The sequence below is a fragment of the Octodon degus genome, unplaced genomic scaffold (assembly GCF_000260255.1).
Source record: "Octodon degus isolate 3935 unplaced genomic scaffold, OctDeg1.0 scaffold00194, whole genome shotgun sequence".
Taxonomy (NCBI): domain Eukaryota; kingdom Metazoa; phylum Chordata; class Mammalia; order Rodentia; family Octodontidae; genus Octodon; species Octodon degus.
This window is the reverse complement of record NW_004524770.1, coordinates 124,440-138,828: the sequence shown is the minus strand read 5'-3', so window position 1 is coordinate 138,828 and position 14,389 is coordinate 124,440. Positions and strand designations below refer to the sequence as shown.

The 14,389-nt window shown below is 51.6% G+C and overlaps 1 protein-coding gene across 2 annotated transcripts in view; it reads left to right on the top strand.

Annotated features, from left to right (window-relative positions):
* Myt1 (myelin transcription factor 1) overlaps window positions 1-14,389 on the top strand; it is a 34,910-nt gene that overhangs the window by 8,392 nt on the left and 12,129 nt on the right. The window contains exons 6-14 of one of the 2 annotated variants that reach the window (XM_023704304.1): window positions 2,474-2,608; window positions 3,230-3,320; window positions 4,632-4,745; window positions 7,186-7,400; window positions 8,932-9,056; window positions 9,616-9,885; window positions 12,211-12,365; window positions 13,185-13,247; window positions 13,359-13,427. In XM_023704304.1, the coding sequence (XP_023560072.1) occupies window positions 2,474-2,608; window positions 3,230-3,320; window positions 4,632-4,745; window positions 7,186-7,400; window positions 8,932-9,056; window positions 9,616-9,885; window positions 12,211-12,365; window positions 13,185-13,247; window positions 13,359-13,427 (1,237 nt within the window). The remainder of the gene's footprint in view (window positions 1-2,473; window positions 2,609-3,229; window positions 3,321-4,631; window positions 4,746-7,185; window positions 7,401-8,931; window positions 9,057-9,615; window positions 9,886-12,210; window positions 12,366-13,184; window positions 13,248-13,358; window positions 13,428-14,389) is intronic. The other variant, XM_004644128.1, reaches the window with a different exon arrangement.

The following is a 14,389-nucleotide window of genomic DNA, read 5'->3' as shown; positions in this document are numbered from 1 at the left end:
TGTGCCTTGCTAATGTGGATGGAGCTTGTGTCTAGATTTGGTTCTAAGGTGTGCAGAGCCTAGGGGCATTATCCACAGGCCTCCCTGAGAAGCTGATGTCAAGGTGAGAGGAGTCAAGTGGGCTGCTAACAGGGTTTTATGTCTGAGTCTGGGCTGATATGGGCTAGGGCTGGAGACTGGAGGTCAGGTCTAAGGCAGGCCTTGAGCAAATGGTCATAGCTACCATAGGCATTGGGATCTAGAGGACGTGCTATTTGTGTTCTTCTCTCTGCCTGTCCTAAGCACCTCTTTGTCCAAGTGCAAGGCCTGGACTCCCCTTGAGTAGGAGCCTCATGGTGCTGGGGGCCAGGCCTCAGAGCAGCTCTGACTTCTCTACTTCCTGGGCCTGAAGCCTCTATTCTTCCAAGACCAGGGAGCTTCTCTAACCTGTCTCTTCTTTCTCTAGCCTAGGCCAGGGTCTCTTCTTTGTACCCTTTTACAGACTGCTCCATGGGCAGCAGGAGTCACTGCACCCTTCCTGTCCTGCTCCCATAGTGAAGGGTTATCTGGCACCCAAGAAGGGGCAAATGAGGGAAAGAAGGGCTAAGGGTGACTTAGAGGCTGAAGTTAAGACCAAAAGGGTGGGCTGGTGAGATGGCTCAGAGATCTAAAGCACTTACTTGGAACAAGCTTAGCAAAGCACAGGGACCACAGTTCAATCCCCCAGCACCACATGCCAGCCAGCCCCGCCCCCAGGTGGGCTGAACTGGCCACACACACAAAAATAAATAAATAAATAAAATAAATAAATTTTTTAAAAAGAAGCTATTTGCTAAAATAAGTTAGTGTGATTGATATGCTTCATAAAAAAAAAAAAAAAAAAAAAAAAAAAGACCAAAAGGGCAGGAGACATACATTAGGGCAGACACGTACCTGGGTCATGGGGAAGCAGATGGGAGTGAGGAATAGCCTCAGGTGCCATGACCAGGAGGAGGACACATGGTAACACACATTCTGGGAACATGGGTACTGACAGGACATGATTGGGATGTGGTCCCCATGGAGGGTGAATCTGGAGCACAACTCTTAAATGGATACCCCTTTGGGTAACACAGATAGGGTGGCTGTTTAGGGGTCCTGATATAGGCCAGTTCTGCCAGGCTTGGGCCTGAGGGCTATGAGCACCAGGATGAGTCCGATGTAGGGACAGATGTGGGGGCCTGGGCTTTCAGCATAGACTTTTGTGGGACCCTGACTGTGAACACAGATACTGAGCAACAGGCCAAGGCCCAGATGTTTGAGGGACTGTTGACTGATGATGAGGGGCTAGGAACAAAGTATCCTGCATTCAAGGCTAGATTTTGGGGTCCCAGACTCAGCAGGATGTGGGCTGCTGAGCGTAGCAGGCAGCACTGTCAGGTCGTGGGGAATGCAAGCATCCGCTGTGGTGGCTAGAGAGTGGGACCGATGCTGGGGCAGATCCGGTGAGTCTGGGGCAGTGGCAGGTGCAGGCACAGATTTGAGAGCCCTTTAGCACACCTCTGCCCACGTGGTGCCTGGGTGTTCGGGAGTCTTCCCTGGAGCTCTCAGCTGGGCCTGCCCCTCTTTGGTGTTTCTGTGCTCACCCAGACATTTCTCAAGATTCCAGCTGTGCTCTGGGGACCTTCCTTATCTTTCTGGTTTCTACACTCGACAGTGACATACATACCTGGGCCCGAAGAGGCCAGCAGAGATCCGTGACTGAGATCTAAAGTGAACTTTTTGCTGAGACCTTAATTAATTATACCTTCTTGGATAGGTACCTAACCTTTGTCCACCTCTTTTTTTTTTTTTTTTTTTTTTTTTTTTTTTAGGAAAGGGCCTACAGGGTGTTCAGGGTCTCACTACTAGATCGGATTCATAGTAACCCACCTGTTTACAGCCTCCCAAAAGCTGAGATTACAGGTGTGTGCCACCAGGCCCAGTCTCAATCGCCCTCTCAGCGGGCCCTGGGGGAAGGGCCGGCGCAGCAGGCCCAGGGATCAAAACCTTGGCCCCTGTGCCTACTTGCAGGCGCTTTAATCCGCTGAGCTTTTTTTTTTCTTTTCTTTTTTGTGGAACCAGGGATTGAACTCAGGCCCTTGTGCTTGCCAGGCAAGCATTTACTCTACTGAGCTATCTCCCCAGATCTCTGCTGAGCTATTTGGCTGGCCCTTGTCTACCTCATTTTTTGTCAACTCCTCATGATATCTTCTGGCAGAGATGTTACCATCTTCCCCTTTCTGTGCAGAAGGCTGGCCAATCCTGCTATCTGAGGTGGGAGGAACAGCCTCTGGGTTTTGGACCAGCTTCTTTTGTGTTGTCTCCCTGACCAGCTCCCTCTTGGCATCCTAAGAAGTCTCACTTGTCTTTCCTCTGGATAGCTGGAAAGGGAGTATGAGATCTTCCCACCTCTTCCTGTCCTTACCCACAGCCTGGCCTCCTGGTTCTATGTGATATGTCTTGTATTTTCTAGATCCTTCCAGAGCTGAGAAGCGTGAGATCAAGTGTCCGACCCCTGGCTGTGATGGCACTGGCCACGTGACTGGGTTGTACCCTCACCACCGCAGCCTGTCTGGCTGTCCCCACAAGGACAGGATTCCTCCAGAGAGTGAGTAGCTACATGCAGGGTTAGTTTACCCATGATGTTTGGGTGTGCGTGGTATTTGGAGTTGCCCTTGGTCTGGTGGGGGCAGCTTGCCTAGAGCCCTGTCCCTTTGCGTTTCCCAAATCTCTGTCTTCCCTCCAAACAGCCTAAGCCTAAGCTTGAGCCTGATGAGGCTGGGTATACAACCTGACCAGTTGGCCAAATGGAGACGCCAGCCTGGGTCAGAGCCACTGGAATGGGCTGGAGGAAATGGGCTGTGCCTTGGGAACTGGATGTCTTTACACAGAGGCTTCTGTGCTCTAAAAGCTCAGGAAGTAGACCTTTGTCTCTACCCTTAGTCCAAAAGCAGAAACTATCAAAAATAAAAGGGAAAAGTGAGAAGTTTTAAAGTGGCATATAGTTCTTGGCTTGGGAGGCAGGTGCCGCACAGAGAGGGGCCATACCTGACTGGCAGAGGATGATGCTGTGTTGCAGCTTTGAGGGTGGTGCTACCCTGAGTTAGCTGCTTCTCTGCCTACAAAGCCATAACATTTGGCTGGGCTTCTGAGTCCTCCTTAGGCTGCTTCTTGCTACCCATTTAGGCATGTGAGCTCTCACTGTCTAACCTCTCTTGTTCTCTTATAGTCTTGGCCATGCATGAGAATGTGCTGAAGTGCCCCACTCCTGGCTGCACAGGTCAGGGCCATGTGAACAGCAACCGTAACACACATAGAAGGTACTTGGGGGAGCAGGGCCCACAGTATGTGTCTGGACTACAAGGGTCTGGAGTCTTTAGCTCTTATCTGGGAGGGCTCTGGCTTAACTTGTAAGCCCCAAATAATACCTGCCTCCTGATGCCACCCTGCATGGTGGGCACAAAGTCAGGGCTGATGGTGACCAAGGGCCCTTCATGTGGGTAGAGGGCACCTTGAGGTGTGGGTACCTGGTGGTACTGCTGCTGGAGACCCTGTTAGTTTTGGTGAACTTCTTCTATGAGGTCTCCACCCATGTAAAGAACAAGGTAAAAGCTTTGGATACTGCTTATTTTCAAAAAACTTCTGCCCATTGGTGAAGGGAAAAGTATGGATAACAACAGCGACCTCAGTGGCCAGGGCCTTACTCAGGGCTACTCAGAGGGTATACTGAGACCAGGCAGACAGAGTTCCAGGCCACTGTCCACATTCAGTTGTCAGTTTGTCTTCCTTGATAAGAAGAACCACATCCCCAGTCCTACCCAGCCATGGTTAGCCATGCTGTATGGGGTGCCATCAGGAGCACACTCCGCTGGAAATAATGCCAGAGCTTTTGAGTTCACATTGTTAGAAAAGATGCCAAGGTCCTGAGTGGCATGACTGTATCACCTTCGGTGGCCTAGGAGCAGGTGTCTGGGCTTGTAGTTGACTCAGTTCTGACAGATGAAGCTCTAGAATCCTTCATGAGACCTAGGAAGGAGAAAGGAAGGAGATGAGGGGTGATCCTGGTACCCAGACACACGTAGAGGAGGCATCTTTGGCCAGGCTTTGCCTTCCTACAGGATGTAGTTCAACACTGAGGGTCACTGGCTTAGAATATCCAAGAACGGAAACTGAGCACCTTGCACTTTGAAAGCTGAGGACAGGCCCAGCCAGATAGCTCAGCAGATTAAAGTGCCTGCTTAGGCAGGTGCAAGGACCAGGGCACGATCTCCAGTGTGTTGTAACAGCCCTGCCCCCGGGGCACACTGAGATGACAACTGAGACTGGGCTTGGTGCCGCGTGCCTGTAATCCCAGTGCTTGGGAGGCTAAAAGCAGGAGGATCACTACGAGTCTGATCTGTGTAGTGAGACCCTGTAGATCCTTTATTGAATACATTTAAAAAAAAAATCTGAGTACAGAGCTTGGGAGAAGACCTTGTCCTGTAGAAATGTCTGGAGTCTTCTTTCTGTGCCTCACACGCTGGGAGCTTTCATGTCTGAATGATGCTGCTGTAAGACCACACAGCCAAACACTTGGGACAGGCCTGGCATTAGTGAGAAGGCTCAGATGTCTCACTTTTTCCTTCCACTAGTTTGTCTGGATGTCCCATTGCTGCCGCTGAAAAATTAGCCAAATCTCATGAGAAACAGCAGCCACAGACGGGAGATCCTTCCAAGAATAGCTCCAATTCAGATCGGATCCTCAGGTGGGTGAATGAGCCACTGAATTGAAGGGATCACTTCTAAGGGCTTGCAGGGTTGTCAATCTCTCTTGGGCTGTAAGCGATGTGAATACTTGATAGAATAATGAACAGTCTCACACCTGTTGTGTTCACCAGAGCCTCAGCCAAGGTGTAAGCAGCTTTGAGGCTCGCGGGCTTAGCCACAGGCAGCTCAGCCTTGTTCTTCCCCAGGGAATCTACTACGGTCATTGTGACTGCTCAGGAACCCATTGTGGAGACACTGGTCCTGTCTAGAGAGAGAGAAGACCACACCAGCAAGGCCAAAGCCATCCAGGAAGCAGCATGACCACAAAGCCTTGGGTGTTACGCCTTTGTCTGCCCAACTCAAGATAGATCCTGAGTCAGGGAAGGGGAGCTATGAGTCCTGCTCCCAGAGGGGGCCTGTCAGCAACAGGCCTGTGTGTGTGCAGGCAGATGCACGTTGGTGTGCCTGATTGTGTGTGAGTATATGAGTGTGCTTACACATATGTGCAAGTATGTATATGTGCTTGTGTAGACAATCTGTCCTCAGTGAAGAGCCCTCTAAGAGTCCTCAGAACACATCTTCTCAGTGCCTCTTTACCACAGATGATCCTGGAAAGTAAATGTCACCAACAGGGGCGGAAGCTCAGGGATGTGCCCAAGATGACCCCCCTGAAATGGCCTGTCTTTAGAGTCTTCTTTTCTACCCAGTCTTCTGTGAGGTGGGGAGAGGGTGTAAGTCCCTGAACTGTGAGGAACTACGAGGAACCATGAACTAGGATACTTCCACCTGTTCCTTGTCCTAGCCTCTCACCTCACTCAGAGGACATCCTGCTCTCTTCATCTTTGAAGAACCAGAACTCACTCATCTCTCCCTCTCCCTGGTTCTTAGATCCTGTCCTATGGTAGTGTAGGAGATGGCATAGCCCAGCCCAGCTGCTTTCTGGCAGGCCCACAGCCACTGCCCTCTGTCACCTCCTCCCACAGATCTTCAAAGCCCTAGGCCAGAGAATCCTAACAACCTGCCTTGTCTGCTCCATGCCCCCTGGGCCTTCTCTGGCTTGTTCCAGAGGTTCTCTCAGAAACACTGTACACATATCCCTGGCTGGTGACTCACTACCCTATTCTGTGGCATGCTCATATCCCCTCCATAAGAGCCTCCAACTCTGCAGGTCCCACTTGACATAATCCCACTGTAAATGGCTCTTAGTTGGTTTAAAGCAATCTCTTTCCTCCAACATTTTTGTTCCTTTTCCCAGATTCCCATTGCTTAAAGATTTAATCCTTTCTCTGCCTCACTCTAAGTTGTTGATACCTGACTGAGAGACCATCACAAAGTAGCACTGACATCAAGGTCAATGTCTCTCTGCTGGCATTGATAGACTCCCTCCTATAGCTTTTCTTCTTGTCTTGTTGGGCTGGTTCTAGCCTAGGTTTTCACTTTTCATGGACCAGTACACATCCATCTCCTAGCCTTCAGAACAATCCTGGTACAGCCTTGTACTTCTCTTCTTAGACCACACTGAAGCTCTTATAGTGCCCAGTGGTCAAAGGTCCTCACCAGCCCATAAATTCCACCAACCACTGAGGACATTGCTTACAGGGGCTCCCTCCTCTCTTGCCCGTTCTTTGAGTGTGCAGACAAGTGTGTGTTGGTGTGCTTCTTTGTGTGTGTACATTCACATGAGTCCAAAAGTCCCCATGTATCCTATGTAGTCTCAGCCCCCATGGTTTCCCTTCCTTTCTGCCTCCTGTGCCACTGCCACTATTTCCCAAGAGTTCTCCCTGAACTCTTCCAAGACTTTCATAAACTGAATGCTTGAAGTGGTCTTTTCATGCTTATTGCAGTCTTTGGAGGGAAGGTACTACCTCCACTCAGCTGTACTGAGGGCCAAGTCCTGGGCTGAGGGAAGTGCTGTATTGAGCCTGACCTTGAGGGTATTCCTTGCCATCACCTCATGTCCACTCCACACCCTCACTCTGTCCTTACCGGAGCAGTAGGCTATTCAGTCTTGAGAATCCTGCCTTGCTATGGCTAGCTGTTGTGTCAGGGTGCTTTATTGTTGGGCTCCCTGTCATGGGCTTGTTCATTGCATCAGAACTGTTGGAAATCTACTTTCCTATCTTCTGAGTTGGGGCAATCTCAGGCCCCTGCTTCTCTGGTTAATGCCACCAGCCTGGAGACATGCTGTTGTTTCCTCCAGTTTCCTATTGCTTCTTCCTTGCTGGCAGTTTTTCCTCACATCAGTTACAGGCCTACCTCAGGGGTCTTTCACCCTGAGAAGTAGAATTCTGACCCCTGGGAGGTAGAAGTCCTGCGGGGCAGAGTATGGTGATATTCCTCTGGGTGAGGTCCCTCATGGGGATTTTGGATGGAATTGGGGGAGGATATCATGGAGTCTGAGTCTCCTCCTCACAGATTGCATCTCTGTCCACACCCCAGGCCCATGTGCTTCGTGAAGCAGCTTGAGGTCCCTCCTTATGGGAACTACCGGCCCAGTGTGGCTCCTGCCACACCCAGGGCCAACTTGGCCAAGGAACTAGAGAAATTCTCCAAGGTTACCTTCGACTACGCAAGTTTTGATGCTCAGGTTTTTGGCAAACGTATGCTTGCCCCAAAGATTCAGACCAGCGAAACCTCACCCAAAGCCTTCCAATGTAAGTTGGGGAGAATCATTCTTTCCTCTCCTTTCATTCTGCCTCTGAGGAGCTGGGAGAAGTGGTGTGCAAGCCTGAGGCCTCAGTGGGTGCAACTGTGGCCTCTCTGGGGCTTATGTTTCATCTTGAGCCCTTGCATGTCTCCTATTTGTTTATGAAGTGAATTCCAGGTCCTTCATGGGTGTGTTTGTCTGGAAACTTAAGAATAACCATACTGATTGGGTTGACCCTGACAGTCCCCTTTCCCAGTGCAGTGGTCATCTTTCCTCACACTGACATCAGGGAGGGTCAGACTGGGTAGCGTGGTGCCCTGTCAAGAAGCCTTTTGCTTTTCTGCACTAGGACCATCTAACTGGAAATGATATTTGTAACATTAGTAACACATTTCCTGAGTAATTGTACTGGTAAGAATTACTTCAGCAAATCTGGAACAGTCTTTTCTGGCTTGTCAGTTATCTCACAGATTTGTGGATTGCAAAGCCATTAGTCTTAGAAATGCAAGTGGGATGGAACAACCCAGAGTGCATACAGAGGATTGGGACTGGCACCTCCCAGTGGGTGTCACCAGCCTCACAGGGCTGATCTTTCTACCCTAGGACCCTGATTGCTTAGCCTGAGGCCTGGGTGTCTCCAGGCATACACAACTGTCTGGATGAGGATGTGCAATGGTGTCAAGAGGGAGGTGACTCACTTCCATATATGTGTAGTTCTTTCTGGGAACACTGATGGTTTCATAGTCTCTCCAAATGTCATGTGAAGGGGCCAGGGATATAGCTCAGCAGCACAGCACCTGCCTGGCAAAGCAAGGTCCTGAGTTTGGTTCTCAGTACCCCCTGCCCCCAAATCATTTAAGAGTGGTTTTACAGCCATAGCATGACCACTAGAAAAGATGACATTTGTGGTGTTTGCCTGGATGTTAAGTCTGCTTTGTTGAGGTCACTATTATTGTGGCTGAAAGATCAGCTGAGATATGGTAGCACTTTCAGATGCAGTGACAAAATTTTCCATGTGAGTGATATTATAAGCACTCATCCTATTTATGGGATTCATTAGTCTCTCAACAAGCATTTGCTCATGAACAAATTATTGCTTGACATATCAGGACTACTAGAATGTCTTTAGAGAGTTTTGATCTTTCTGTCCAAATTTTGGCCAGAAATGTAACTGTCTCCTCTGTACTTGGCCGGGAGACTGGTGAGAGAGGGTATATGGAGATGTGTGAGTGGGCACCCAGCCTGGCCCACAGTCCACTGGGCCATAGGTGTGCCCCCACTCTCTGTACTCCCCTACCATCTGCTGCCTCTGTCTAAGTCTTTGTCAGCCTGAAGTTGTTCCCTTCTTGCAGCCAAACCTTCCCCAAAGGCATCCTCCCCCAGGGCCAGCCCCACCCACTAGTCTTGAGGAGCAATTCACCCTCTTCTGTTTGTTTGTTTGTTTTGGAACTGGGGTTTGAACTCAGGCCCTTGCGCATGCCAGGAAGCGCTTATTCCACTGAGCCATCTCCCCGGCCCCAATTCACCCTCTTCTGCAGGCTTCGACTATTCACATGATGCCGAGGCTGCACATATGGCTGCCACCGCCATCCTGAACCTCTCAACCCGCTGCTGGGAGATGCCCGAGAACCTCAGCACAAAGCCACAGGACCTCCCCAGCAAGGTGAGTTCCCCCAAGCCCTCTGAAGAGGGGTGAGTGTGTAGAGCCTGCAGCCAGGCCTGACAGTGTACTGGATATGGTGTTGCCAGGAACAGCTAGGATCCAACTGAGAATGTCCATTCTTCCCTTTTCTCCCTCCTGGCACCGATGACCAGAGAAGGTGGATAGGTCCTCCCAGAAAGTGCTGCTTTGTGGACAGGGACCAAGAACCATGCTGTGTGCCCATGCATTTCCCAGTGAGTCTGAGGGCCAGGTACACACCATGTTACTGCTTCCTACTGAATCTGGTCATGACTGATGTGTTCTGGCTCAGAGCACTTAGTCTTACCCAAGCTTGCACATGTCTCAAGGTACTGGCCCTGTGATGCTAGTGGCAAAGGGACATTGGGATCCCTCCTGGGGCAGTTAGGAAGTGGCATTGGTCTTCCTTTTTAGCACCTCTCCCCTCTGTTAGATTCCTTCCATGAAATCTGTGTTCTACATTTCTTGTAAATTTGATGAAAACATACCAACAGGGGAAACAGGTAGATTCTCTAATGCTTTTGTTACTTTGCAATTGCAGTCTGTGGACATCGCGGTAGATGAAAATGGAACCCTGGATTTGAGCATGCACAAACACCGCAAACGGGAAAATGCCCTCCCCAGCAGCAGCAGCTGCAGCAGCAGTCCTGGGGTCAAGTCTCCTGATGTCTCCCAGCGCCAGAGCAGCACTAGTGCCCCTAGCAGTTCCATGACCTCACCCCAATCCAGCCAGGCCTCCCGCCAGGATGAGTGGGACCGACCCCTGGACTACACCAAACCCAGCCGCCTGCGGGAGGAGGAGCCTGAGGAGGTGGGTGCAGGGGCTGAGCAAGCAGATGGTGCTGGTGCCCTCCTGCAGGGTGCTGTGACAGGTGCTGCTTCTCTAGGCAGCTTCTCCCAAAGAGCGGGGCTTGGCAGAACGTCTGGGGTCCAGTCCTTCTATGGAAGCCTTTCACCTTCTGGACAGCTAGTACCCTGCCTCCAGCAGAACCTGTCATGAGAGAGCTGGTCTTCTCACCTCTGTGGAACAGGGTGGCCTGTACCAATGTGGGAGCTCTGAGGAGAAGGGGGCGGGGTTGTTTCAGCCTCTTGCAGATGGTTTTGGAGTAACTCAAGTTTTCTTAGTTTTGTGAGCCTCCCACTGACCTGCGGAATGTAGCTGCTCTCCAGACAGGGCTTAGTCCCTTGGTGCTTTGTGTGAAGAGAGCGAGCCAATACCTGTCCTGTGCTGGAAGTGGTGTCTGTAGCTTGAGTTTCTGAGGCCAGGACCAAACTGGTAAAAAGGAGCCGACCAGGGCATTGGTGTCAGAACTGTGAACAGCCCTTTTCCGAGTGTCCCATCCACGTGACCTGTAAAATGAAGAACTCCTTTGGTGTGGGCAGTGTTGGACTTTTCTCAGAGAAGGATGAGTCCCAGGGAGCAGAGTTCATTTCTGAGGGTACATGGGGGCCAGGCAGTGTGTGTGAGGCCTGCCTCTTCCTTCCTCTCCCTCTCCTAGGCTTCTCAGAAGAGGACCATATAGAGGAAATAAAGCCAATTCCAAGAAGCATAGGGAGGTAGAGCCAGGCCCCCCATGGTCTTTCTCCACTGGGACCAACTTTTTTCTTGCTGGAAAGCTAGTCTTATGTGATTCCAGATTGTCTCATGTCACTGAGAGGTGAACAGGGCCTCTGGGTCAGGTCACACAGCCTAGTCACTAGCCCACCTCTGGTATTGGGTTCTGGAAGAAGGGCCACTTAGCGGGTGGAAGGAAGCTGCATCTGAAGCTGTGGCTGCCCAGGTCTGCTGAGTCTACTTCCTTTCTACAGTTGGCAAGAACCCTGTCTGAGGCTGTAGTGCCCTTCTGTGCAGTGCATCCACTGTCAGCTCTCACCCTTGGGTCTAAGACTAAGGTATCCACCACCTCCTTCCTGCACCTGGGAATGTCCTTCTGGCCTGCCAATAATGCCTTCTTGGTGCCTATGGGTGGTGTCCTGGGACCCTTCCTCGGTCCTAGGTCAATGCTGCACTCCCCAGACTAATTAGGCCTTCCTCTTCTTCTTTTACATATCCTCAGTTCTGAGGTCTCTCCCACTGAATCCTGCCACTTGCTGCATTTGACTGCTGGGGCCACCAGTTCACTTTTCAGCCAGAAGCCTTGGCTCATCTCAAATCCTTTTGATTTTCCCACCCATCTCCTAGGCCAGTCACCTTCCAAAATGCCTCCAGGTCAGGCCCTTCCCTTGTGCCTCTACCTCTACCCTGACCTCCTCCACAGAAGCTCCTGCCAGTTCTACCTGTGAGCCCACATTTTGGGCAGGAGCCCTTCTTTAGTGTCCCTGAGCATTCTAGGCTCTATATCCATAGGCCTGTGGAACAAGGGCAGCACCCCCACCACCTGCTAGATCCACTGAGGACCGGAGTCATTACTGGGGTGTCCTCATGGCACCTCGTCAGTTAGAGGGTGTTCTTCAGCTCTAGAGATGTGGTACCTCAACTACCTGCTGGAACCTGCTGTGAGTAGGTGCCAACATTGGAATGTGACCTCTGCTGCAGCCTCCTGTGGGAATTTGACTATTCTGACTTCACAAAAGCAGCTTTTCATTGCTCAGCAGTGTCCACAGCTGAGCCTGTGTGTGGACAAACACTCTAGACCCAGTGTTCAGTTGGTAGTATTGTAAAGTGCCTGCTGTAGCCAACACATCATGGGGGTCAGGACAGTGGGTTTCAAAGTTACTGTGTTTACAAACTTTGTGATTATGCATACTGCTCAGCTCCATGGCAACCTACTTAATGTCTGCTGATGACTGAGCACAGTCCCTCCCCAAAGAGAAATACTAGGCGTCAGTGGTGTGGAATGATGTGGTGGAGGTGACCAGAGGCCACAGTGGGCATCAGAAACCTTATTCTGGGCCATACAAACCTCTGTTTTTGAGGTAGTCTCCTCCAAAGAGGAGGCTTCCTAGCTGTGGCCTGAAGGGCTGTCTTCTGTGTCTCATTACTGGAGGAGTGAGATTTCCTTCCTCCCCTGTAAGGCAAGAGACTCTGGAAAATGCATCATTGGCACTCTCCTGAAGGGTCCCTTCCCTCACCCACTGGGCTGGGTGCCCAGGCCTCCGCCAGCTGTTAAAACATCTCCCTGCTGGTTTTTTGCAGTCAGAGCCAGCAGCACATTCTTTTGCTTCTTCTGAAGCAGATGACCAGGAGGTGTCAGAAGAGAACTTTGAGGAGCGGAAGTACCCAGGGGAAGTCACCCTGACAAACTTTAAGCTGAAGTTTCTCTCCAAGGACATAAAGAAGGAGCTGCTCACGTAAGTGCCGCCATAGCTGGCACACTCCCAGTCAGGGAGGAGCAGGCCTGGGCTCAGTCCACGGCAACAGGATCTTCTCTGTCCAGAGCCTCTTCATCTAGGCATCCCACATGTGACAAAGTTTTCCTGCGATCTCTATGTTGTGCTGGGATTAATGCAATCCTCTAAGAGCAACAGGGAGAACAGGCAGGAGCCCCTGGCCCACTGCTCAAAGAGGGACAAAGCAGCATAGGCTGAGGGCCATGGTGTCACGAGGAGCAGAGTGCCTGTCAGGAACCCTCAGGGATAACAGAGGCCCAGCTGGACACCTTCTGCCTGTGTTCAGGGCCAGAGGGCTTGGAGTCACTGCCCTCTGACTGTGTCCTCAACTCTGGTAGAGTGAGCTACAGGCCAACCCTGACCTGGTCTTTGTGTGGCTGAAACAGGCAGAACCTATGGCTGGTGCTCAGAGGTCACTCCTGGGAGGAGAGGATCATTCTTCTCTCTGCCTTGAACCCTACCTGTTTCCTCTTATACTGGAGCCCAGTTGTCCTCAGGGAAAGCCATGCTATTTTGGAAGCTAGAGAGAATAGGAGCTCCCCAACTACGTGTTCACAGGCACATCCATGTACACATACGACATGGAGGCTTCAGGACATCCGCATGTTCAGTTTGTGTCCTTCTTGAGTTCAAATGCATGGGAGGAACTTCCTATCTGAGAGGAAAGGGCTCCAGGATGGTGGGGAGGAGCTGGGAGTGGGCCTGGTTGCAGGCTGGTCTTGGGGCAGACCTCCGGGCATGTGCCAGTCCCTGTTCTGACACTCTTTTTCCTTTGTCCAGCTGTCCCACCCCCGGCTGTGACGGCAGTGGCCACATCACCGGGAACTATGCCTCCCACCGCAGGTTCGTCCCCTGCTCTGCTGGCCTGGTCTTAGTGCTTTGTGGGGGGTCTTCCTCCTCTTCTCCTCTGCTCCCCCTCTTGGCTCACCCCATATCCCATCTCTTCTCTTTCAGCCTCTCTGGTTGCCCTCTTGCTGACAAGAGCCTCAGAAACCTCATGGCTGCCCACTCTGCTGACCTCAAGTATGTTTGCGCTCCCTGACCTCCTGTCTCTTGGGCAGCACCCCTGCTTTGCTCTCTCCTCTGTGAGGCTCCTGCCAAAATCGGCCTTTTCCAAGGTGCCACCCCAGGCTGGCCCTGCTCTCCTGGGTGGGGGTGGAGGGGCAGGGCCAAGGAAGGGCCGATTCTGTGTGGCTGAGGCTGCTGCTGCTGCTCTCTCTGCCACCTGTCATTCCCTGCCCTGAGCACTGTCATCCACTCCTCACCTTGGGCTGAGTCAGGGACTGCATCAGGCTCCTGCACAGCACTCACTCTTCCTGTAGCCTCTCCTGAGGGTGCTAACAGGGCTGTCTGGGCCTGCTTTGCCTACTGCCTTACAGATTTGGGAAAAGCCTGGAATTGGGTGTGGCTCCAAAGGCTTGCCATGGCTCAGTGGCTGCAGGCTGTGTGGCTCTTGCCATGTGAACTGGACATAGATGGTGCAAACAGTTCCTTGCCCTCCCTTCTCCTGCACCCATTGGCTGCTCGGCTTCCACCTTTGCATCCTCCCAGTTAGCCTCACTCTATGCTCCTACCTTCTCTTTGCTGGCCTCCTTTCTGCTTCTGTGTCTCCCTGCCTGTAACACATGAGTAGGCAGGCCCTTTGGGTCCCCCTCTAGCCTGCTCTATAGCCCCACACAAATGAGGTGCAAGCACCTGAGGTTTCTAGGTGTCTGTCCTCTTGGGACTGGAGCTGGAAACTGACATTGCTCTTGGTCCTCAGGCCTTCTGTTGAGCTGTGACAGTACAAGGCCTGGATCCCTGGCAACAGGGACCTCATCCTGGGCATGAGGGCTGAGTGGATGCAGGAGGTGCCACTGTTTCCTCAGTTTACAACCTCCTAGGCTGGCTCTCTCTCTCTCATGTGCCTTTGTTTTATGGGGTCCTGAATCCAGGCTAAGGATTCATGGCCCTATTTTGGGACCAGAGAAGAGTGGGGCACTATG